Source organism: Ursus americanus, chromosome 12 (assembly GCF_024610735.1).
Source record: "Ursus americanus isolate L20-20 chromosome 12, mUrsAme1.1.p, whole genome shotgun sequence".
Classification (NCBI taxonomy): domain Eukaryota; kingdom Metazoa; phylum Chordata; class Mammalia; order Carnivora; family Ursidae; genus Ursus; species Ursus americanus.
The window spans coordinates 10,232,132-10,258,075 of NC_142138.1; the positions used below are offsets into that span (position 1 = coordinate 10,232,132).

The window sequence follows — 25,944 nt, forward strand, 5'->3', positions numbered from 1 at the left end:
GTAGTAAAACACATATAAAATTTACCATCTTAACTGTTTTTTTAAAGATTTTATTTATTTATTTGAGAGGAAGAGGGAGAAGCAGACTCCCTGCAGAGAGCCTGATGCAGGGCTTGATCCCAGGACCCCAAGGTCATGACCCGAGCCGAAGGCAGACGCTTAACCAATTGAGCCACCCAAGCGCCCCCCATCTTAATCATTTTTAAATGTATAGTAGTGTAAGAACTTTCACATTTTTGTTCAAGTAATTTCCAGAACTTTTTCATCTTGCAATATTCAAACTCTATACCCATTAAACAACTCTCCATTTTTCCCTTCCCCTAGCCTGTGGCAACCACCATTCTGCTCTGTGTTTAGACACCTCACGTAACTGAAATCACACAGTATGTCTTTTTGTGATGTCTACTTCACTGAGCATGTCTTTTAGGTTCATCCATGTCACAGCATGTGTCAGGTTTTCCCTCCTTTTAAGGCTGAGTGATATTCCATTGTATGTGTACACATTTTGTTTATCCATTCACCCACTGATAGACATTGGGTTGCTTCTGCCTTTTGGCAATTGGGAATGCTGCTATGAACATAGGTATACCCAGAGATGGAACTGCTGGATCCTACGGTCATTCTAGGTTTAATTTTTTGAGGGACTGTTGTATTGTTTTCCATAGTGTCTACACCATTTTACATTCCCACCAACAATGTATGAAGGTTCTAATTTCTCCACATCCTTGCCAATGCTAGATGTCTATACATATATATACACATATAACAGCCAGCCTGACAGGTGTGGGGTAATTATCTCACGCTTTTGATCTGCACTTCCCTAATTATTTGTGATGCTAAGCATCTTTTCATACGCTTGTTGGCCTACAGCGTTTATTTTTAAACAAAACAAAAGCTACTTCAAACAAAATAAACTCACTTTTTAAAACTTCTTGTCTGCTCCTGGGAAAGCCCCTCTCCTCTATCAACTTGAGAAGCTGGTAGGCTGTGCTTACAAACCTTCATCCACACCGCAAGCCTTCCTTCTGGGACAGCTGCAAAACTGGAAGTTCAGGAACAGTTAGGTGGTGACAGATCAGACCTGTTACTGCAGGAAAACGACAAGCTCGCCCCCTAGTGACAAGTTAGGAAGATAATAAAAAAAGCAAATGTTTACTTTAAAAAGCACAACCACCATGCAGAACATAATCTCTACCCTACCCAGAATCTGGAGGGAAACTAATAACACAAACTATGAATCGATCAAAATAGTTTATTCACAGGGACAGTTAAAAAGGTTCAGTTCCAAGGGACAAAATGTGTCACAAAATCATTGCTTATGAACCCCTAGCTGAAGTTGCCTTGGGAGTAATCTGCTCCTTAAGCAAGGACAGCAGTGCCAGCGGAACGGACTTGGGATGCTAGCTGTCATCTGTGAATGCCTCCACTAAAGGAGGGCTTATATTTCATCATCTTTGGCAACCCTGACACATAACGACCTTTAATTTTGTTGCACGTCCCTCCCAATCTCTATGAATTTACTGATGATTTGACTCTAAAGGCAAAATGGAAACACACACCAATGATTACATAAGTCAGAGGGTGGCAGTCATGACTATTTGACTTGTTCTTAGCTCCTTAAGCCCTCTATTATGTAAATCAAGATACTTTCTGATTTTCAAGCCTTCCCAACTAAAATAATAATAATGATAATAATAACATCTGATTCCTTCAGGCACTATGGCTGCTGATTTTTCCAACTTCCTGCTGTCTCCCCTCCGCAACCCCCACAATCTCTATGGCTCTCTGGTTTGCTGTTTTTCACTGAGCTAGAAGACTTAGAACAAAATCCCATATGCGCGTGCCTTCATAGAACACAACAGATAAAAAGAACACTGAAATAAACATTTTAGGCTACAACCCAGCAGGTGACACTCTGGGGAAATGGGTCTATGTAACCACAGCTACTGACATCAAGTCCCAAGTCTTCCTGCTCCAGCAGGTTGACCTTCAAGGGCTATGTAAGACATAGGAGGTGCCAGCCTCAAGCTGTTTGTTGCTTAGGAATATGGACCACACTACCCAAATGTCAAAGGCTGGACATTTTTCTGCTGTTCTTTGTGCAGCTGCCGGGCCCGATTTTTTAGTACCTCAGCTTTCTCCTCATCTTTATCTACACCATCTCCCAGCCTGTACATGCGGCTGGCATTGGCACAGGCCCAGATGTGGCCCAAGTCACAGGCTTTCATTGAATATTTACATGCCAGGCCCATGTCCTTGGGAAAACCAGGGGCACCCTGCAGGAACATGGCACTGAGATTGAAGCAGCTGGAGGCATAGCTGCCTTCGCAGGCCCTTGTGTAGTAGTCTCTAGCCTTCTCCAGGTCAGGCTGGCCGTCCTCATTGACCTGTCCATCATGTGCCAGGAGACCAACGTTGTGACATGCCTCCACAGACTTCTTTCCGGGCCTCTCACATGCCATCAGAAAGCAGCTGGAGGCAGCTTTTAGGTCCTGGGTCAGTCCACCTGGGAGGAGGGAAAGGGAAGAAAAAAATAAACCAAAGCCAGGGCAGAACCTGAATGTCTCAGGCCAAAGTTAGAGAATAATTCCTGAATAAAGTTCATATATTTTGAGCTAAGGCAGCATGAAAGGAAGGTGGCCTGGTATGATGCACAAACCTTCCAGCTTTTTTAGCCTTGGAATCTTTTGTTCAAATGATATCTTATGAGACAGGCCACCCCTAAAGGAGCTGAGAAGTGGGGATTATAATAATAGATACCTCATGCGGTTACAGCAAGAACATGTGCTCTTGTAAGCTCCTTGTTCAATGTTCATTAACTTAAATGTATAATGAATACATATTATTTGCCAACTACTGTGCTAGGTTCTGGACAATAAACAGACACTATCCCTAGCCTTGTGGATCTTACAGTCTAATGAAGCAGATATTTAACAACCATGCAACCTAATGTATGATTTTAAGTGTGACAACCATATGGAAGAAAAGTACAGGATGTTATGAGAATGTATCAGGACTCTGACCTAGACCTGGGGGTAAGGCCAAGAAAAGCCTCCCCAGAGAAGTTAACATTTGAGCTGTAATATAATGGAAAAAAAGAAGGAAAAAAATACATGGTGAGGGTTGTTCCAGGCAGCAGGAATAGGATACAAAGAGAAAAGGAGCTCATATGGCTAGAATCCAGAAATCACTAGGGAAAACAGGCTGTAGAGACAGGCAGGGGTCAGATCATGCAGGATTCTGTACTAATCCTAGGAGCAATGGGAAGCGGCTAACAGGTGATTTTAAACACAGGTGGTGACAGGGCTTAATTTTCTCTTTATAGTTTTTTCATGGAAAATTTCAAATCCCCATGTACTACTGATGTGAAATGTTGGGGCTCAGGAGCAAATGGTCAAGAAAGAATTCTTAGGGGAGGGGGGTGGGGGTATGGGATAGGCTGATGATGGGTAGTAAGGAGGGCACGTATTGCATGGTGCACTGGGTGTTATACGCAACTAATGAGTCATTGAACTTTACATAAAAACCCAGGGATGTACTGTATGGTGACTAACATAATATAATAAAAAAACATTAAAAAAAAAAAGAAAGAATTCTTGAAGCATCTTCAGAGCAAAAAGGGTGGTTTTATTAAAGCATGGGACAGGATTGGTGGGCAGAAAGAGCTGCACTGGGGTTGTGAGGAGTGACTGATTATACACTTTCAAGTTGGGAAGAGGTTAAGGATAGCATTAAGTTTCTAAGGAATTTGGAAGCAAGGTCTCCAAGAACTTGAGGGGCCAGCTGTTAATAAAAAGTCACTTACTGTCTAGTAAAACCTTAGTCATGAGACCCTTCAGATGTGTATCAGTGGGCCATATGCTTGGAGGATGACTGCTAACATATATTTTGGTGGGTGGGGTAGAGATAAAGGAAGTTTCCAAAGGGATTTTTACAGAATCCTGGAGGTCGGGCTAATGTCTAAGCTAAGGCTGCCTTTTGCCCTTAGCAAAGTATTAACATTGAGGCAGTTGAGTTCCTGGAGGAAGGTCTCTCTGCCTGTCTCAAGTACTTGTGAATAGGCTGTAAGTTATCATGAAGTTTCATTTTTTTCCTTTTCCTTTGTTTTCCATATCACTATCACCCATTCTCAAAAAAATACAAACATCCTATCTTTTAACATTTTTTAAAAGATATCACTCCAAATCCACCACCTAGAAATAACTATCATTATCATTAAGAGAACACCATTCCAGTTATTTTTGTAGTATGTGTTCGGATTACATGCTGCTGGCTGAATGGACAGCTGATAGAAGTACTTTGCAAAACTGGACTGCATATGTAATTTATAAATAAAAAATTTAACTTTGGTTTTACTTGAATTTATCAGAAGAAAACCAAACTGAGTGGCACTGAAGAAACTACTTGGCTTCAAATGAATGTTTTTCACCAGAGAAATTTCCTAACGGGCCCCTGGAGTTACAAAGGGATTTTTAAAAAATACTATAAAGGTTACAGTCATTGTTTTTGTTTTTGAACTAAATTTTAGAAGTACTAACTCACAACTATAAAAGGTGAGGATACCGGTGTCTCATACTTCCTCCCATCTTTCCTCCCCCACCTTCTACTTTTTGTCATTTCTATTACTACAACTAGAAAGACAGCACAGTCATTAACAGAAGCCTGGGCCCTGTAGCCAGAACACCTGGGCTCCAGCCCTGGCTCCACTCTGTGTGTTGGCTTTGTGACCTTAGGCCAGTTACTTAACTTCTACGAGCCTGTTTTCCTCATCTGTAAAATAAGGATAAAAGTATCTACATTTCATATGTTAGAAGCTTAAATGTGTTTTTACAAAGAATCCGACACATAATAAGTGCTCAGGAACATTATGGTGTTTTTATGCCCTAAAAGTTTACGTTATTTACATTCTATTCAGTAACCCTAATTAATTAGCCCAACAGTCATTCTAAGTGGATTCTGGTCATCACGAGTCTTTTCATTAGAACTTCTTGTTCCTGAGTTGTTGTTGTTTTTTTTAATTTAAGATTTTATTTATTTATTTGACAGAGAGAGAGAGCATGCGCGCGCCCAAAAGCAGGGGGAGCAGGGGGAGCAGGAGGGAGAAGCAGGCTCCCTGCTGAACAGGGAGCCCAAGGCAGGGCTGGGTCCCAGCACTCCGGGATCACGCCCTGAGCCAAAGGCAGACGCTTAACCGGCTGAGCCACCAGGCGCCCCCCAAATTACCTCCTTTGATTAACCTCTTTACTGGTTATCAAAAAGATTTCTCCAGGAAAGCTCAGAGATTCTATATCCCGAGTTCTTCGAGTTTTGAGAGTATATTCGTGCCACCTTTATATTTAAATAGGATATACTTAGGTCTTGCTTTTATAACCAGCCTGACAATCTATGCCTTTTACTGGAGTGTTCACTTACATTTAATGCAATTATTGATATAGCTGGATTTAAGTCTACAGTCTTATTTCTTTCCCATTTGTCCCAAATGCTTTTTGCTTTTTCTCCTTTCTTGCATTCTTTGGAATTGTGTATTTTTTTTTAAAGATCTTACTTTATTTAAGTAATCTCTACACCTAATGTGGGGCTCAAACCCACAATCCTGAGATCAAGAGTTGCACACTCCACCAACTGAGCCAGTCAGGCACCCCGAACTGTGTATTTCTAATAGTCCATGTCATTCTCATCATTGGCGTTTTAGTTATACTTCCTTTTTCAGTGACTTATCTAGTGAATATATAAAGTTAACTTACCACAATCTACCATGAATTAATATTATACCACTTCACATATAATGTAAGTACCTTACAATATACTTTCATTCACTTACCACGTTTCCATGCTTCGTATTAATTGCCGTCATGTTTTATTACCACATATACTACTTCTTTTTTTTTTTTTAAGATTTTATTTATTTATTCGACAGGATAGAGACAGCCAGCGAGAGAGGGAACACAAACAGGGGGAGTGGAAGAGGAAGAAGCAGGCTCCCAGCGGAGGAGCCTGATGTGGGGCTCGATCCCATAACGCCGGGATCACGCCCTGAGCCGAAGGCAGACGCCCAACCGCTGTGCCACCCAGGCGCCCCCCACATATACTACTTCTTAATTTTACTTCTATATATAAGTCTCACGAACACTGCTATTATTTTTGCTTTTGACAGTCTTTTAGAGACAATAAGAAATGAGGAAAAAGTCTTAAAGTTACACACACATTCTAGTGTGCTTTATTCTTTTGTATGGATCCCAGTTTCCATCTGTTACCATTTTCCTTGGACCCAAACAACTTTAACATTTCTTGTAGTGTAGCTCTGCTAATGACTCACTCCCAAAGCTTTTGTCTACCTGAAAATGAATTTATTTCATCTTCACTTTTAAAGATATTTTTGCTAAAATAGAATTCAAGCTTGACAGTTTTTTCTTTCAGCCCTTAAAAGATGTTGTTCTTTTGTCTTCTGCTTATGTTGCTTCCTTTTTTTTTTAAAGATTTTATTTATTCATTTGACAGAGAGAGAGGCAGCCAGCGAAAGAGGGAACACAAGCAGGGGGAGTGGGAGAGGAAGAAGCAGGCTCCCAACGGAGGAGCCTGATGTGGGGCTCGATCCCAGAGCACCGGGATCACGCCCTGGGCCAAAGGCAGACACTTAATGACTGAGCCACCCAGGCGCCCCTGGCTTATGTTGCTTCTGATGAGAAGTCATGGGTTGTTCTCACAACTGTTCCCTTCAGTGTCTTTCTCAGATTGCTTTTATGATTTTCTCTTTATGTTTGGTTTTCACCAAATTGGTAATGATGTGACTAGGTGTAATTTTCATGGATTATCCTGCTTGAATTCACTAAGCTTCATGGATCTGTAGACTGATAGTTTTTTTTTTAGATTTATTTTTTTATGCTTGGAGGAGTTAAGATGGCGGAGGAGTAGGAGACACCTTTTTCAGCCGGTCCTCCGAGTCGAGCTGGATAGGTACCAGACCAGCCTAAACAACCACGGAACCAGCCTGAGACGCAGGAAGATGCATCTGGATCTCTACAAATGAACATCTCCAGCGCTGAGTATTGAGGTACGAAGCGGGGAGCCGGGAAACCGCGCACAGATATCGGAAGATAAACGGAAGGGGGAGGGAGCCGCCGCGTTCGGGCGCCGGGAAGCGGTAGCCACTTGCATGGGAGAGCGGGCGGGGCTCGAGGACGGCACCCGCAAAACAGCAGACTGAGACCGTGAGCCGGGTGCGCGCGCCACCAGGCATCTCGCGGAACACCGGAATCCCGGTGCGCTCACTGGATCCAGACTGAGACCGGGAGATCCGGGAGCTCGCGCGGGGCGGCTGGCGGCTGGCGGCGTTAGAAACACAAAGGACAGAGACACGCCGGTCCTGGAAGTGAGGGCTGGGACTCCGGGTGTGGGGCGCACATCCCGGGACGCTGCAGGGTTGAGCAGCACCAACAGTAACAGAGTTAAAGTGGCCAGAACATTAGTAGAGAACGGGCCGCAATCCCTCTGTTCTGTGACAGAGGCTGAAATTCGGCCGCTGCTGCTCTGACCCTCAGCAAACCACCAGGGAAAGCTGCCAGAGAACAAAAGCCTGGAAATACCGGCTCAGAGAGTGCCCATCCCCATCCCCCCTCGCAGGGGACACGGAGACTCTACCCAAACAGGGTTGCCTGAGTATCGGTGCAGCAGGCCCCTCCCCCCAGAACACAGAAGGCAGGCTGAAAAATCAAGAAGCCCACAACCCAGGCGCCTGGGTGGCGCAGTCATTGAGCGCCTGTCTTCGGCTTAGGGCGTGATCCCGGCATTCGGGAAAGGAGTCCCTCATTGGGCTCCTCCGCTGGGAGCCTGCTTCTTCCTCTCCCACTCCCCTGCTTCTGTTCCCTCTCTCGCTGGTTGGCTGCCACATAAATAAATAAATAAATAAAATCTTTAAAGAAGAAGCCCACATCCCTAAGATCCCTATAAAACAAGGGGCACAGCCTGGGACCCAGTCAATAATTTGGGCTCTGGACAACCCCGCAACCTCTCCTCATCAGAATGACAAGAAGGAGAAGCCCCCCCCACCCAGCAAAGAAAAGACAGTGAGTCTGTGGCCTCTGCCACAGAAATAATGGATATGGATGTAACCAAAGTATCAGAAATGGAATTCAGAGTAACGATGGTCAAAATGATGAGTAGAATTGAAAAAACTATTAACGAAAAGGTTACTGAGAATATAGAATCCCTAAGGACAGAAATGAGAGCGAATCTGACAGAAATTAAAAATTCTATGAGCCAAATGCAGGCAAAACTAGAGGCTCTGACGGCCAGGGTCACCGAAGCAGAGGAAAGGGTTAGTGAATTGGAGGATGGGTTAATAGAGGAAAAAACCAAAATAGAAGCTGCTCTTAAAAAAATCCACACCCACGAATGTAGGTTACGGGAGGTTACTGACTCAATGAAACGATCCAATGTTAGAATCATCGGCATCCCCGAGGGGGTGGAGAAAAACAGAGGTCTAGAAGAGATATTTGAACAAATTGTAGCTGAAAACTTCCCTAATCTAGCGAGGGAAACAAACATTCGTGTCCAAGAGGCAGAGAGGACCCCTCCCAAGCTCAACCACGACAAACCTACGCCACGTCACGTCATAGTGCAATTCGCAAATATTAGATCCAAGGATACAGTATTGAAAGCGGCCAGGGCAAAGATATTTCTCACGTACCAAGGCAAAGGCATCAGAATTACGTCAGACCTGTCTACACAGACCTGGAATGAGAGAAAGGGTTGGGGGAGCATATTTAAAGCTCTTTCAGAGAAAAACATGCAGCCAAGGATCCTTTATCTAGCAAGGCTGTCATTCAGAATTGATGGAGAAATAAAGACATTTCAGAATCGCCAGTCACTAACCAATTTCGTAACCACGAAACCAGCCCTACAGGAGATATTACGGGGGTTCTATAAAAGTAAAAAGGCCCCAAGAGTGATACAGAACAGAAAGTCACAGCCAATACAAACAAAGACTTTACTGGCAACATGGCATCATTAAAATCGTATCTCTCAGTACTCAGTCTTAATGTTAATGGCTTAAATGCTCCCATAAAACGCCACAGGGTTGCAGATTGGATAAAAAGAAATGACCCATCCATTTGCTGTCTACAAGAGACTCATTTCGAACCCAAAGATGCATTCAGACTGAGAGTAAGGGGATGGAGTACCATCTTTCACGCAAATGGACCTCAAAAGAAAGCTGGGGTAGCAATTCTCATATCAGATAAATTGGATTTTAAACTACAGACTATAGTTAGAGATGCAGAAGGGCACTATATTATTCTTAAAGGAAGTATTCAACAAGTGGATATGACAATTATAAATATATATGCCCCTAACAGGGGAGCAGCAAGATACACAAGCCAACTCTTAACCAGAATAAAGAGACATATAAATAAAAATACGTTAATAGTAGGGGACCTCAACACTCCACTATCAGAAATAGACAGAACACCCTGGCAAAAACTAAGCAAAGAATCAAAGGCTTTGAATGCCATACTCGACGAGTTGGACCTCATAGATATATATAGAACACTACACCCCAGAACCAAAGAATACTCATTCTATTCTAATGCCCATGGAACATTCTCAAGAATAGACCATGTTCTGGGACACAAAACAGGTCTCAACCGATACCAAAAGATTGAAATTATCCCCTGCATATTCTCAGACCACAACGCTCTGAAATTGGAACTCAACCACAAGGAAAAATTTGGAAGAAACTCAAACACTTGGAGACTAAGAACCATCCTGCTCAGGAATGACTCGATAAACCAGGAAATCAAAAATCAAATTAAACAATTTATGGAGACCAATGAGAATGAAAATACAACAGTCCAAAACCTATGGGATACTGCAAAGGCAGTCCTAAGGGGGAAATACATAGCCATCCAAGCCTCACTCAAAAGAACAGAAAAATCTAAAATGCAGTTTTTATATTCTCACCTCAAGAAGCTGGAACAGCAACAGAGGGACAGGCCTCATCCACGCACGAGGAAGCAGTTGACCAAAATTAGAGCTGAAATCAATCAAGCAGAAACCAGAAGTACAGTAGGGCAGATCAACAGGACTAGAAGCTGGTTCTTTAAGAGAATCAATAAAATTGACAGACCACTGGCAACACTTATCCGAAAGAAAAGAGAAAGGACCCAGATTATTAAAATTATGAATGAAAAAGGAGAGGTCACGACGAACACCATTGAAATTGGAAGGATTATTAGAAATTTTTATCAACAGCTATATGCCAATAAACTAAGCAATCTGGAAGAGATGGAATCCTTCCTGGAGACCTATAAACTACCAAGATTGAAACAGGAAGAAATTGATTTCTTAAACAGGCCAATTAATTATGAAGAAATTAAGTCAGTGATAAACAACCTTCCAAATAACAAAACTCCAGGCCCGGACGGTTTTCCTGGGGAATTCTACCAAACATTCAAAGAAGAAATAATACCTATTCTCCTAAAGCTATTTCAAAAAATAGAAACAGAAGGAAAGCTACCAAACTCATTCTATGAGGCCAATATTACCTTGATCCCCAAACCAGGCAAAGACCCCCTCAAAAAGGAGAATTATAGACCGATCTCCCTAATGAATAAGGACGCCAAAATCCTCAACAAGATACTTGCTAATAGAATCCAACAGTACATTAAAAGGATTATCCATCACGATCAAGTGGGATTCATACCTGGGATGCAAGCGCGGTTCAATATTCGCAAATCAATCAGCGTGATACATCATATCAACAAGAAAAGACTCAGGAACCATATGATCCTCTCAATCGATGCCGAAAAAGCATTTGACAAAATACAGCATCCTTTCCTGATTAAAACCCTTCAGAGTGTAGGAATAGAAGGTACATTTCTCAATCTCATAAAAGCCATCTATGAAAAGCCCACTGCAAATATTATTCTCAATGGGGAAAAGCTGGAAGCCTTTCCCTTAAGATCAGGAACTTGACAAGGATGCCCACTCTCGCCACTATTATTCAACATAGTACTAGAAGTCCTTGCAACAGCAATCAGACGACAAAAAGGGATCAAAGGTATTCAAATCGACAAAGAAGAAGTCAAAATGTCTCTCTTTGCAGATGACATGATACTCTATATGGAAAACCCAAAAGAAGCCACTCCCAAACTATTAGAAGTTATAGAGCAATTCAGTAATGTGGCGGGATACAAAATCAATGCTCAGAAATCAGTTGCATTTCTATACACGAATAACGAGACCGAAGAAAGAGAAATTAGGGAATCCATCCCATTTATAATAGCACCAAAAACCATACGTTACCTTGGAATTAACTTAACCAGAGACGTAAAGGACCTATATTCAAGAAACTATAAATCACTCTTGAAAGACATTGAGGAAGACATAAAAAGATGGAAAGATATTCCATGCTCATGGATCGGAAGAATTAACATAGTTAAAATGTCCATGCTACCCAGAGCAATCTACACTTTCAATGCTATCCCGATCAAAATACCGAGGACATTTTTCAAAGAACTGGAACAAATAGTCCTTAAATTTGTATGGAAACAGAAAAGGCCCCGAATCTCCAAGGAACTGTTGAAAAGGAAAAACAAAGCTGGGGGCATCACAATGCCGGATTTCGAGCTGTACTACAAAGCTGTGATCACAAAGACAGCATGGTACTGGCACAAAAACAGACACATAGACCAATGGAACAGAATAGAGAGCCCAGAAATGGACCCTCAGCTCTTTGGGCAACTAATATTTGACAAAGCAGGAAAAAACATCCGGTGGGGAAAAGACAATCTCTTCAATAAATGGTGCTGGGAAAATTGGACAGCTACATGCAAAAGAACGAAACTTGACCACTATCTCACACCATACACAAAAATAAACTCCAAATGGATGAAAGACCTCGATGTGAGACAGGAATCCATCAAAATTCTAGAGGAGAACATAGGCAGCAACCTCTACGACATCAGCCAAAGCAACCTTTTTCATGACACATCCCCAAAGGCAAGAGAAACAAAAGATAAAATGAATTTATGGGACTTCATCAAGATTAAAAGTTTCTGCACAGCCAAGGAAACAGTCAGAAAAACTAAGAGGCAGCCCACGGAATGGGAGAATATATTTGCAAATGACACTACAGATAAAGGACTGGTATCCAAGATCTACAAAGAACTTCTCAAACTCAATACACGAGAAACAAATAAACAAATCAAAAAATGCGCAGAAGATATGAACAGACACTTTTCCAATGAAGGTATACAAATGGCTAACAGACACATGAAAAAATGTTCAAAATCATTAGCCATCAAGGAAATTCAAATCAAAACCACACTGAGATACCACCTTACGCCAGTTAGAATGGCAAAAATAGACAAAGCAAGAGACAACAATTGTTGGAGAGGATGTGGAGAAAGGGGATCCCTCCTACATCGTTGGTGGGAATGCAAGTTGGTACAGCCACTCTGGAAAACAGTGTGGAGGTCCCTTAAAAAGTTAAAAATTGAGCTACCCTATGATTCAGCCATTGCACTACTGGGTGTTTACCCCAAAGATACAGACGTAGTGAAGAGAAGGGCCATATGCACCCCAATGTTCATAGCAGCAATGTCCACAATAGCTAAATTGTGGAAGGAGCCGAGATGCCCTTCAACAGATGACTGGATTAAGAAGTTGTGGTCCATATATACAATGGAATATTACTCAGCTATCAGAAAGAACGAGTTCTCAACATTTGCTACAACATGGACGGCACTGGAGGAGATAATGCTAAGTGAAATAAGTCAAGCAGAGAAAGACAACTATCATATGATTTCTCTCATCTATGGAACATAAGAACTAGGATGATCGGTAGGGGAAGAAAGGGATAAAGAAAGGGGGGGTAATCAGAAGGGGGAATGAAACATGAGAGACTATGGACTATGAGAAACAAACTGAGGGCTTCAGAGGGGAGGGGGGTGGGGGAATGGGATAGGCTGGTGATGGGTAGTAAGGAGGGCACGTATTGCATGGTGTACTGGGTGTTATACACAACTTATGAATCATTGAGCCTTACATCGGAAACCGGGGATATACTGTATGGTGACTAACATAATAAAAAATCATTAAAAAAAAAATTTTAAAAAAAATTTATTTTTTTATTATGACATACTAGTCACCATACAGTACATAATTATCTTTTGATGTAGTGTTCCATGATTCCTTGTTTGCATATTAACACCCAGCGCTCCATGCAATAGGTGCCCTCCTTAATACCCTTCACCAGGCTAACCCATCCCCCCATCCTCTCCCCTCTAAAACCCTCAGTCAACTGTTTCCCAGAGTCCATAGTCTCTCATGGTTCCTCCCCCCTTCCGTTCCCCCCCCCTTCATTTTTCCCTTCCTTCATCAAATTTAGAAATTTTTCTGCTGTTATTTCTTCAAATATTTTCCCCCAATCTCTTCTCTTTCCCCCAATCTCTCCAATACACATATGTTAGAATGATGAATAATGAACCCCACAGGTTGAGGCTCTGTTCTTTTTTTCCTCAGCACTTTATTTTAGAGAATATCTATAATCCTATCTCCAAGTTCACCAATCTTTCAAATTTACTTTTTTTTTTTTTAAAGATTTTATTTATTTATTTGACAGAGAGAGAGGCAGCCAGCGAGAGAAGGAATACAAGCAGGGGGAGTGGGAGAGGAAGAAGCAGGCTCCCAGCGAAGGAGCCTGATGTGGGACTCGATCCCAGGACTCTGGGATCACGCCCTGGGCCGAAGGCAGACACTCAAGGACTGAGCCACCCAGGTGCCCCCAAATTTACTTTCTGAAGTGTCTATTTTGCTGTTAAGCCTGCCCAGTAATTTTCAATTTCAAATATTATGTTTTTCAATTACAGGATTTTTTAAAAAAGATTTATTTGCCAGAGAGAGAGAGAGAGAGAGCATGTGCGTGCACGCACAAGCAGGGGGAGTGGCAGAGGGAGAAGCAGCAGACTCCCCACGGAGCTGGAAGCCTGACATGGGGCTCGATCCCAGCACCCTGGGATCATGACCTGAGCCAAAGGCAGAGGCTTAACTGACTGAGCCACCCGGGTGCCCCTCAATTACAGGATTTCATCTGGTTCTTTTTAAGCATCAATTTCTCTAATGTGATTTCTCATCTGTTCACTTATTATGCCCATCTTTTATTTAAACCCTGAAAAATATTTATTATACCTGTTTTAACAGGTTTTTTTTTAGATTTATTTATTTGAGAGAGAGAGAGGGAGAGCAGGTGCATGTGTGTACATGCACACAGGGTGAGGAGCAGAAAGAGAGAGACAAACAGACTCCACACTGAGTGTGGAGCCCGACTCAGGGCTCAATCCCATGACCCCAAGATCACGACCTGAGCCAAAACCAAGAGTTGGCTCAACCGACTGAGCCACCCAGGTGCCCTTTATTATACCCGTTTTAAAATACTGAACTGTTAATCCCAACATCTCTGTCATATCTAGGTCTATGGACTGCTTTTTTTTTCTGTTTAGCAATTTCTTATTTTATGTAAAACACTGTAGATGATACTTTGTTCAGTCTGGATTTTGTTGTTTTCCTTTGAAGATTGTTGAGTTTTGTTCTGGTAGGTAGCTAACTTACTGGTGAACCAAGCCAAAATGTCTTTGAGACTTGTTTTTAAGTTTTGTTAGAGCAGATCTAGAATAATCTTACTACTAAGGCATGGGCCTTTTTGGAGTCTTAGTTGAATGTCTGTGATGTTCGATGTCTCTCCACTCTGGCTGGTTCGAATTCAAACCACTCCCATCACTGTGAAACATATGGAATCTCTTCTCAGTTCACAGCTCCCCAGTAGCTTTCCACTACAAGGTCTCTCAGTCTCCCTCTATGCATGTGCAGCTTAAGATTAGGCCAAAAACCTAAGAGCACCCCTATATATATGGATTTCTAGAGCACCTTCTCTGTGTAGCTTTTTTCTTTCCTTCTTTCTTTCTTTCTTTCTTTCTTTCTTTCTTTCTTTCTTTCTTTCTTCCTTCCTTCCTTCCTTCCTTCCTTCCTTCCTTCCTTCCTTCCTTCCTTTCTTAAGATTTTATTTATTTGAGAGAGAGAGAGAGACAGGGAGTGAGCATAAGCTGGGTGGGGGTAAGGCAGATGGAGAGGGAGAAATAGGCTCCCTGCTCAGGGGCTCAATCCCAGGACCCTGGAATCATGACCTGAGCTGAAGGCAGACGCTTAACCGACTGAGCCACCCAGGCCCCCCTAAGTTTCTCAGTTTCACCTAGTTTCTTAGAAGCCTGAAAGATATCTGAAATGGTGTTCAGAATAACCACAGTATCTTCCACAGTTAAGAGGTTTATCAATGGTTATATTATGCCACAGTGAACAAGGTTTACAATCTATTCAACTGGTCCACCAGTTGTATAGTTGGTCATAGCCCATACAGCTTCCTTTTGTGTCATTTTTTTTTTTAAGATTTTATTTATTTATTTTATTTTAGAGAGAGAGAGAGAGAGAGAGCGCACGCCAGTGAGTGGGGGTGGGGAGAGGGAGAGAATCCCAAGCAGACTCCAGCCTTAGCGTGGAGCCCCACACGGGGCTTGGTCTCATGACCCTGATCTCATGACCTGAGCTGAAACCAAGAGTCAGATGCTCAACTGACTGAGCCACCTGGGTGCCCCTTCCTTTTGTGTCTTAAAGTCTTCCTTAGAATGCCAATGAGAAATGGGACTAATTCTTGATTCACGACTTACTGTCTGGTCCTGGCAGGCAGATGTCATGTTTTACATTTCCACGTTGCTTCCTTCTGAGTATTAGTTTTGGGGGTCATTACAGGCTGGGAAAGATGGCAAGTGCTCCCACATCTATTACAACTTGAGTCTGTTTGTCTGTCCCAGTGACAATACTTCCTATGGCTCTTAGCACAGAAGTCACAATTAGCAATTCAGGAGCTCTCCAAAGCTTCACAAATTGGGGCACAACTCCTCTTTTCACAAGCATTTCAATCTGTTCATTTGGAGCAACAGTATGGTAAGAAATGATCCAGCAGGTATCTCCTAATACTTCTGGATCACTGCAATGCAGATGAACTAAAGTGGGAAGAATTTGCTCAATAGCACCTACGTAAGTGTATGATCCTTGTTGGAACAAAAATTTGAAAGTGTCCAGGTAAGATTATCTAAGTAACCACATGCTAAAGATGACATATCAGGAACTGCAAGAAGGACCAACAGTGGGTCAAATGCACTATATTTGATAACCAAGTCTCAGAATACTGAACTATTTTGTGTAATGTTTCCTAGAGCTCATACAACTTGTTCACTGATGTGAGCATGGGAAGATGTCAATGGAGAAATGAATGCTGGGATAGCATCTCTATCTACCACAGCCTCGGTCTGTTCTGATATCCTGGAAGCAATGTTAGTGAGTGCTCAAACAGATTCAATTGAATGGGACTACAAACATTTCTGTCCAAAAAGGACACAAATGCTGGAATCAAACCAGCCCAGATTATGTTGTCTACATAGGCTGCTTTTCCACAGAAAGCAGTTTCTTAGCAGCTTGAGTAGCCTGGAGCTGGCTTCCCAAATTATTGCTACTTATGCCTTTGACAATGTTATCAACAGACCAACGTACACTCCCCTGGTTGTTGTGGTTTTCCCGCAGGGGAGAAGTAGCATTATCAAGAAATGAGCTTACATTTCTCCTTTTCAGCATCTAGTCTTCCTTCTTAGCTTTCCTCAGGTCCACATTAACTTCAACTCGGCACCACCTCATTTTTATACTGTCTTTCCCTTGTTCTTGAATCTGTTAAGGTTGGCAGTGGGGGAACTGCACTGCTGTTGGCAGACTTGCTTATGACACAAAGAGAGAAAGGCCAACTCAGGCTTCCACAGAAAGTATGGGCCGTGTGTCAGCTGCCCTCAAATACATCCACCACAGCTCAGCCCCAAGACAGTGTCCATGGTTTACATTCTTAAAAGTTCATTTTAGTTGCCTTATGGAAAGAGGTTTAGGGACTTGCATTAATCTCCAAACTGTAATCCAAGCAGGAGAGGAGGGTGGCTTGGAAAAGAATGGTAGGAGGAGAGGGAGAGAGACAGGACAGATTTGAGACATATTTTGGAAATAAACTGGCCATGAGCTACTAGGTAGAGAGGGATAACACTTGCTAAGGGTATACCTTGGAAGATAACAGAGGCATAATAAATTGGGGGGGAGAAGAAAACAATTAAGAATTCCATATCTGATTTGTTAAGTTTGAGATGCCTATGAGAACTCCAAGTAGGAATGTCTAATAAACCATGAGCTACATGTGGTCTGAAGCATACAAGAATGGTCTAGATTAAAGATTTGTTTGCATTATCATCAACTTATCTGAGCCTTCAACTCTTCCTCTAAAGTAATTCCACTTTTTAGAAGAGCAAATTGAGGACTCCTTTTTTTTTCTCCTTTGAGAGCAAGAAAGAGCATGTGCGCAGAGGGAGAGAGAGAGAATCCCAAGCAGGCTCCCTGCCCAGCATGGAGCCTGACATGGGGCTTGATCCCACAACCCCAAGATCATGACCTGAGCTGAAACCAAAATTCAGATACCCAACCAACTGAGCCACCAGATGCCCCCAAATTGAGGACTCTTAAACAGAAGGGAAACAAAAATCATCCATTGTTACCACCACCTAGAGACCATCACTACTTCATTTTTGGTGTATTTCCTCTTTGCACTATGTAGTTTGGTCTTTCTTTTTCATTTCAAGTAATCTCTACACCCAACAGGGGGCTCAAACTCACGACCCCAAGATCAAGCATCCCATGTTCTACTGACTGAGCCAGCCAGGCACCCCAATTTGGTCTTGTTTTCACATGTTGTAGTCATGAGCCTTCTTCACTCCCCCATCAGAAACCCTGCTTAATATCTGTTTTACTGGCTACATAATATTTCCTCCAAGAGATGGGTGTCAGAGTTAACTTCTACTTCTTTTCATAGGACATTTAGATTGCTTCACAAAAATAGTTCAAAGCTGAATTCATATATGAAAACATTTGGCCAAAGCATTCCTTGGGTTTGCACACTCTAAGTATATAATTCAATGTAGGTTCTGCAGCAACCAATACAGTCAAACCTGTTCATACTGATAGAATGTTTTACAATTTTTTAAAAGATTTTATTTATTTATTTTTTTGAGAGAGAGGGAGGGAGAGAACACAAGCATGGAGGAGCAGAGGAGGAGGGAGAGGAAGAAGCAAACACTTTTTTGAGCACAGAGCCCAACTCCGAGATGTTTAACCAGCTGAGTCACCCAGGTGCCCCAGAACGTTTTACAATTTAAGAAAGCAGTCATATCTGTTCTCATTTGATGTTCAGAAAAATCGTATGAAGAAAGTATGAGCGGACCATATTATTACTCTAATTTTGTCAACAAAGAATTTGTGGCTCAGGGAAGTAAAATGTCTTGCTTGATGCTGCACTGTCTAAAAGTGGGTTCTTTGGCCTCCTGCCCTTTCCCCTGCCCCAAGCGATCCTTGGTAAAAGGAGAGTTAAAGGACACTGGGTGGTTTTTTTTAGGAAAAGAGGGCAAAAGCAAAAGACTGGAAAATTCTTTGGCTTAGAACTAGACAAGGGAAGTCAATAGTTTTGGCATTTATTTATTTACTTACTTATTTATAAAAGATTTATAAATCCTAAAACCCTGAGATCATGATCTAAGCCAAAACCAAGAGTTGGACACCTAACCGACTGAGCCACCAGGTGGGAAAGAGAAACCTAAGCAGACTCCACGCTGAGCATGGAGCCCGACATGGGGCTTGATCCTATGACCCAGGAGATCACGACCCAAGAGGAAACTAAGAGCTTAACCAGCTATACCACCTAGGTGCCCCTTATTTTTTTAAAGATGTTTTTATTTATTTGAGAGAAACACACAGGCGAGTGGGGGCCAGGGGCAGAGGGACAAGGACAGAGAATCTCAAGCAGACTCCCCACTGAGCATGGTGCCTGATATGGGGCTCTATCTCATGACCTGAGCCAAAATCAGGAGTCAGAGGCTTAACCAACTGAGCCAGCCAGGTGCCCCCACAATTTTGGCTTTTATTTTATTTTATTTTTAAAGATTTTATTTATTTATTTGACAGAGAGAGACAGCCAGTGAGAGAGGGAACACAAGCAGGGGGAGTGGGAGAGGAAGAAGCAGGCTTCCCAGTGGAGCAGGGAGCCCGATGCGGGGCTCGATCCCAGGACCCTGGGATCACGCCCTGGGCCGAAGGCAGACGCTTAACGACTAAGCCACCCAGGTGCCCCAATTTTGGCTTTTAGACATGGCAGGGCCCAAGGTCTGCTAAACAGGAATCCAAAAGGGCTTAAGAAGCAATGATCAGCTAACAGAATCTTCTCTAACTACTTTGGTTTGAACACCCAGAGAAATTTATTTAAGAATGTCAGTTTAACAGGATTAAGTATTGATCTCTAAACACTCTGTGTTCTTTCACCCTCATGTACCTTCTCTCTGCCTGAGACAACTCTATTCCACCTTTACCAAACAAACTCCACTCTGTCCTTCAAGTCCCAGTTTCAATGCTGCCTCCTCTGTGACAGCACCCTCTGCATCAGCATTGAACACACACTCCCAGCACTGAACCCCCACAGTATTTTATATGTCTCTCTGAAGATGCTTACCAAGCTCTCTCAGGTGTAACAGGTATTAGTGTCCTTCTTTCCCCCTACTGGTCCATATCTAATTCATTGTTTCACTGAAGACTGTAAAAGTGTGCTCAATAAAGGAACATTTAAGAGGGAAAAAAAAGTCTCAATGTACAATCATTAATCACATAGATTTATCTAATAAGAGAAAATAATTTCAGAGCCACTTTTGTTTTCCCTACTTCAATAAGGAACTCAAAGTTCTTGTGAAAACTATAGTAAAATATGATATAAACATTACTTTAAAAGGGGGGGGGGGCCTGGCTGGCTCAGTTAGTAGAGCATGCGACTTAATCTCAGGGTCGTGAGTTTGAGCCCCAAACTGGATGTGAAGATTACTTTAAAAAAGGTATAAAAACAAAAAGAACCTAAAACTTTACCAAGACACAAATCCAGAGACTAAATAGCTAGGAACATTTTTGGTTTTGCATGCTGTATCATATAGGTGAGTTCACACCATATACAAATTTGTATTTGGCTTTCTTCACTGAAGAAATATATATATCATATTTCATAAGCTTTTCACCACATCAACAAAATTCTCTAGAAACATTATTTTTCCATGGGCTAAATAACATTCCATACAATGGAGGTAACATTATTTAACTAAGCTGCTACTGTTGGTGCACAGGTTTTGGGGTTTTTTTAATCATTAATATAATGCAGTTATGTATTACTTGTAAATTGTAAGTTAATGAAAATAAAATTTTGCTAGATAAATAATACCCGGGTATCTTTTCACATTAAGGTTGTTTTTTTTTTAAAGATTTTATTTATTTATTTGAGAGAGAGAGAGCGTGCATGAGGGTGGGGGGCAGAGGCAGAGGAGGAGCAGACTCCCTGCTGAGCAGGGAGCCCAACAGAGGGCGATGCCAGGACCCTAGGATCGTGACTTGAGCTGAAGGCAGAGGCTTAACTGACTGAGCAACCCAGACGCCCCTTTGTGGTGTTTTTAAAATATGCCCATTAAAAAAATAATAATAAAATAAAATAAAATAAAATAAAATAAAATAAAATAAAATAAAATATGCCCAAAAATTCTTTGATATTCCTTCCTTCAAGAAGTAGGATGTTAGTTCTCTATTAGTGTGGGCTGGACTTACTGACTCACTTCTAATGAACAGAATATGATGGAAATGAAAAACAGGTGACTTCCAAGGGTAGGTCATAAAGGACACTGTGGATTCCCTCATGCTCTCTTTTTTGGATAACTCATTATGGAGGAAACCAGATGCCATGCCATAAGGACATACAAGCAGCCCATGGAGAGATCCCTGTCACAAGGAACTGAGGTCTCCTGATAATGGCTGGAGGCCTTTCCCAACAAGCCAACAATCTTAGAATTGGAAAACTCCAGCACCAGTCAAGCCTTCAAATGACCATAACCCTAGCTCCCTGGTTAATGTCTTAACTGCAACCTCATTAGAGACCCTGAGGCATACAGCTAAGCCAATCCCAAATTCCTGACCTATAGCAACTATGTGATATGATAAGTTTGTTAGAATAATTTCTTACTTAGCGACAGATAAACACTACTCACTACTCCAGTGAAAACTGCAATTAGGGCATGAGGCGAAAAGGTAAGATGGTAGAGAACTAATTATTGGTCCCTTGCTCTGTGCCAGGCACATGCTGATGCCTTTACCTGCATTATCATATTTAATCCTCACACCAACCCTATGAAGCAAGTACTATTTTTCTCCATTTTACAGGTGATATAACTGAGGCAGAGTTAAAGTGACTGGCTCAAGGTCCCACTACTTGCCAATAGCATTCCCCAAGGTCTGCCTAGCTTGAAAGGCTGTGTTCTTCCCCCATCCCTCTGAATCTTCCTACAATGTGCTTTCCCCAAGGCCTGTGAGGCCCCTTCTGGGAAGAGGGCACAGCATGAGGCTCAGGATGTGAGGCCAGCATTACTATCAATAACAATGACCAAAGACAGCAGGCATCTCCTTACCTTTCCCAGTCACATAATAAGCCCCCAGTTTATAGCAGCTATCGCTGTGTTTGTTCTCTTCACAGTTGAACTTCAACACCTTCGCGGCCTCCTCAAAATTCTTCTGGATCCCTTCCAAATAGTCCACCAGCCGATAGCACCCTGTGAGGAAAAGGCAAGAGCTGTTCATGTTTGGGGCTGCTGCACAGCAGTGGGGAGGGCTGAGGTGTGGCAGGCCACAACGTGTCTTTTATTTAGGACCAGCTTCTGTCCTCCTGAGGTGTGGCAAGGTGACCTCACCACAAAGAATACAGGTGGTGTTCAGCCATTCCTACAAATGGCATCGGGTGCCCACAGCCAGGGACTGAGCAATATACAGGCTGGAGAGACCACGGCGGCTGTACTGGCTCCACCACTCCCCAGCCATTTTGATGGAGCCTTTCTGCTCCCTGTCACCCAGGGCCAAAGACTTACTGACTTCCATGATTGAAACTTTGCTACCTTTGGAACTTCCCAGGAAGTTTAGCAATAAAACACTGGAAACCAAAAGGGTCCATGGGCTAGTCTTTGTAGTAGCAAGAAAGGGGTGCTTCCATGACTGTACACCTCAGCCAGGCTGGGAATGAGAAGCCCAAAGACAGAGTAGAAATAGTAGCTACTAAAGGCGTTGGAAATAGACTCTCTCTTTGGCACTCTCTGGTCCCAGTGAGCCTCTTCTTAACATCTCTCCCCTCTGTCTCTGTCCCTTCTTCTCCATCCCAAATGACACTCATCTCATTCATCTTCATTCAACAAATATTTGAGCATCTATGTGCAACCATGTACCAAACACTGTTCTAGATGCTGGGAATACAATCACTTGCCCTCCTAAAAATTATGTTCTGGAGGAGGGGAAAAAAAAATAAGCAAATAGGTGAGCAAGATGTACTTATTTTTTTAAGATGCATTTAAACAATAATAAATGTTATATGATTGAAATAAAACAGGATAGGATACTTTGTTCTGCATGCTGGGGGACTAGTTATCATGAACTGGGCAATCAGGGAGGGCCTAGTAAGGACTGTGAGGTCTAAGCTGAAATGTGAATAACAAGAATGAACTAGCTATTTAAAGACAGTGAAATGGAAGGGGGCAGAAAGTCCCAGGTACAAGAAACAATAGATTAAAACACCCAAAAGAAGGAATAAGCTTGAAACAAATAAGGTATAATGTAGCTGGATCGAGGAGGAAAGGGGTAGGAAATGAGGAGAGAAAGGCAGTGACCAGATCGCAGGGTACTGTGGAACACAGGAAGGATTTAGGATTTTATTCCAGGTCAACGGCAAACCACTGGAGGGTTTTAAGAAGGGCGGTGAGATGACTCAATTTGCATTTATTTATTTATTTATTTATTTATTTTTAAGATCTTATTTATTTATTTGACAGAGCAAGAGAGCACAAGCACGGGGGAGTGGCAGAGGGAGAGGGAGAGGGAGAAGCAGGCTCCCTGCTGAGCAGGGAAGTGGATGCAGGGCTCAATACGGGGACCCTGGGATCATGATCTCAGGGGAAGACAGACACTTAACCAACTGAGCCACCCTGGCGCCCCCAATTTGCATTTTTAAAAGGTTTCTTCAGTGTATATGTTTGTATATGCCCGGATGAATATGGAAGATCAAAATGCATGAGGGGGTACACTCCAGCACTGATAACAACAAACGTGTTGTTTTGTTATTTAAAAATCTAATAAGATAGCATTTAATAGAACAAAATGAAAATTTAATTATCAGTTTAAGGGAGTGAGCATGCAAACAGAGTCAGGTTAGGCGGCTTTTTCAGTAATCCTGGTGAGAGATCATGATGATTTCAAAGGACAGTAGCTATAGTAACCATAGCCTCCTCTCAGGCTCTCCTTCTGAAGTGCTGCAGCCAATCCTTTTACGCCCACCCTCCCCCACTCCACTGCTGGTATACTCTCCAGCGTACATTACCATTAACTCTCTCCTCCAAAACATGTATGGCTCTCCACTGCCTACAGAATAAAGTCTAAATGCCCTACCCTGGCATTCAAGGCCTTACACACTGTGGCCCAGACTACCCTCTTCAATCTTATTTCTAACTACAGCCTCAATCTCCCAAAAGACAGCATTCTCTTCTCCCACACTGTCCTCCATTTAATCAACACTTGCCCGCTCCTCCTGACCTCCCCCAGAAGTCTTCCCCAACTATCCTGCTCCTCAGTGACTCCAACTCTTCTTAGGACATGGGCGAGCCCTCAAAGAACGATCCTGGGTTCTTGTTAAGCCATTATACAGCAGAGCAACTCTGGTTACTTGGTTAGCTTCAAGAAATAGCTATATCATGTTCTGGAAACCAGACTGCAAGCTATTAGAAGGCTGGGCGAGTGTCTTTTTTTTTTTTTTTCTTTTATACAAATAAAGCAAAGCAGGAAGAAGAAAACCACCCAAAGGTACTGGCTGCTCTGGATGGCCTCTTTTGAACACCACTATCCACTGACACACTCAAGTCAACTCAACGTTCCCAGAACACAAGGGGCACATTCATGCCTCAGGGCCTTTTCATTAGCTTTTACCTCTGCCTAGCATAGATCTCCCTGACCTTCTTCAAGGCTTTGCTCAAATGCCACTTTCTCAATGACTCCCTCTGACCACTTGATTTAAAACTGCCCTCCTCAGCTCCCCACACCTGTCAGTCCTTTTTCCCATTGCACTGACTTTCTAACACACGATGTCATTTATTTCCTTACGTTTATTGTCCAACTCCCCCCACTAGAATGTAAACTCCAGAACAGGGAATTTTATCTGTTCACTGACGTATCCCCACCCCTCTACCCCAACACCCAAGCGCATCTCTTCGTACCTGCCCCGGCCTCCAGGCTCGGTCCCGCCGAGGATACCCCGGCTGCGACGCCCGCAAGTCCTCGGGGAACCCAACCCGTCCCTCCCCAACACACACAAGGTCGTCAGTGTCCTACCGCGTCCCCACGAGTCCCCGGCCAGAGACCCCTTCCAGACCTCCCTTCAGCGGCCGCTCGTGACCCGTGCGGCCCCTTCCCCTCCCCCATGCGTCTCCACGTGTCCCCTGGCTGCGCTGCCGGCGCTCACCGTCCGGGTTCTTCTCGCGGTAGCACTGGTAGTTGCACTCCACCTCCATGTTCTCCAGAAAGGACTTCACCTGCTCCTCGTCCTGGAAATCCACCACGCCCGCCATGGCTCCTGCTCGCCCAGCCGAGGTTAGCCCGCCGCTCAGGACACCCGCCCGGCGGTCACGTGAGTCACAGGAGGGGCGGGGCCTGGGAGGGGCGTGCTGCCGAGGGCTGCGCGCTCACCCGGTGTTCTAGAAGGGGGAGCGCCGAGAACCTAAATAGTCGGGGTGTCGAAGCTTCAAGCTGTGAAAAACCTTGGCCGCCACATCTTTTGCTTTGCTCACTCCTTTCCTAAACCGGTGACAGTTTTTCTGCAGCACTTTTCTGTGCCAGCTTTGTGCCCTTCATCATTTTCTGCCTGCAGTTATTTATTTCTTCATTCATTCGTTTGTTCGGTGATCTCGAAGTGCCTACAGCGTGCCTCACCAAGTGCTTGGTTCCAGTAATACAACAGGAAATATGGTACCTGCCTTTAAAGAGCTTGCGGTTTAGTAGGAAGACATTCGTTTATTCATTCAGCAAGCATTCTGAGCATCTACTATGTGTCAGGTATAGCTGCACAAACCAATATTTATAAGTCTGTCCTAGTGCGATGAGAAGTCTAGTTCATCTGTACGTTCCTCCCGGACTTATTCCCCCATCCCCCTGCCCCCAACCTGAATGACCTAAGAAATGAATGGCTGTGGGAGATGATGACTGGAACACAGGAGCTACAGAAGTTGTAGTAATAATTCTGTTATAATAGCGAATGCTCAAACAGGTTTGAACTTTGTTCCAGATTCTATTCTAAGAGATTTATACAAAGTCTCATTTAATTCTATGACCCTCATTGTGACACTATAGGATAGGCATTCTTTTTTTTTTTTTTTTTTTTTTTTTGACAGATAGAGACAGCCAGCGAGAGAGGGAACACAAGTAGGGGGAGTGGGAGAGGAAGAGGCAGGCTCCCAGCAGAGTAGCCTGATGTGGGGCTCGATCCCATAACGTCGGGATCACGCCCTGAGCCGAAGGCAGACGCTTAACCGCTGTGCCACCCAGGCGCCCCTAGGATAGGCATTCTTATTATCCCCATTCTTCAGATGAGGAAACTGGGCTACAGAGAAGTTAAGTAACTTGTCCAAGGTCACACAGGAAGTGAGAGAGTAGTTATGCAATAAGTATTTTTTTTTTAATAAAAGAATGCATGTAGTACAAGAGGAACACGTG

The 25,944-nt window shown here is 43.1% G+C and overlaps 1 protein-coding gene and 1 pseudogene across 1 annotated transcript; both read right to left on the reverse strand.

The window, feature by feature from the left end:
• Positions 1–1,236: 1,236 nt before the first annotated feature.
• Positions 1,237–24,875, reverse strand: COA7 (cytochrome c oxidase assembly factor 7). The gene is made up of 3 exons (XM_045799520.2): positions 24,698–24,875; positions 21,615–21,755; positions 1,237–2,506 (listed from the first exon to the last, which is right to left on the reverse strand). The coding sequence occupies exons 1-3, from the start codon at positions 24,801–24,803 to the stop codon at positions 2,058–2,060; spliced, it is 696 nt and encodes a 231-aa protein (XP_045655476.1). The 5' UTR covers positions 24,804–24,875; the 3' UTR covers positions 1,237–2,057.
• On the reverse strand, positions 15,045–21,308 carry LOC123793659 (importin subunit alpha-1 pseudogene; annotated as a pseudogene).
• Positions 24,876–25,944: the final 1,069 nt, after the last annotated feature.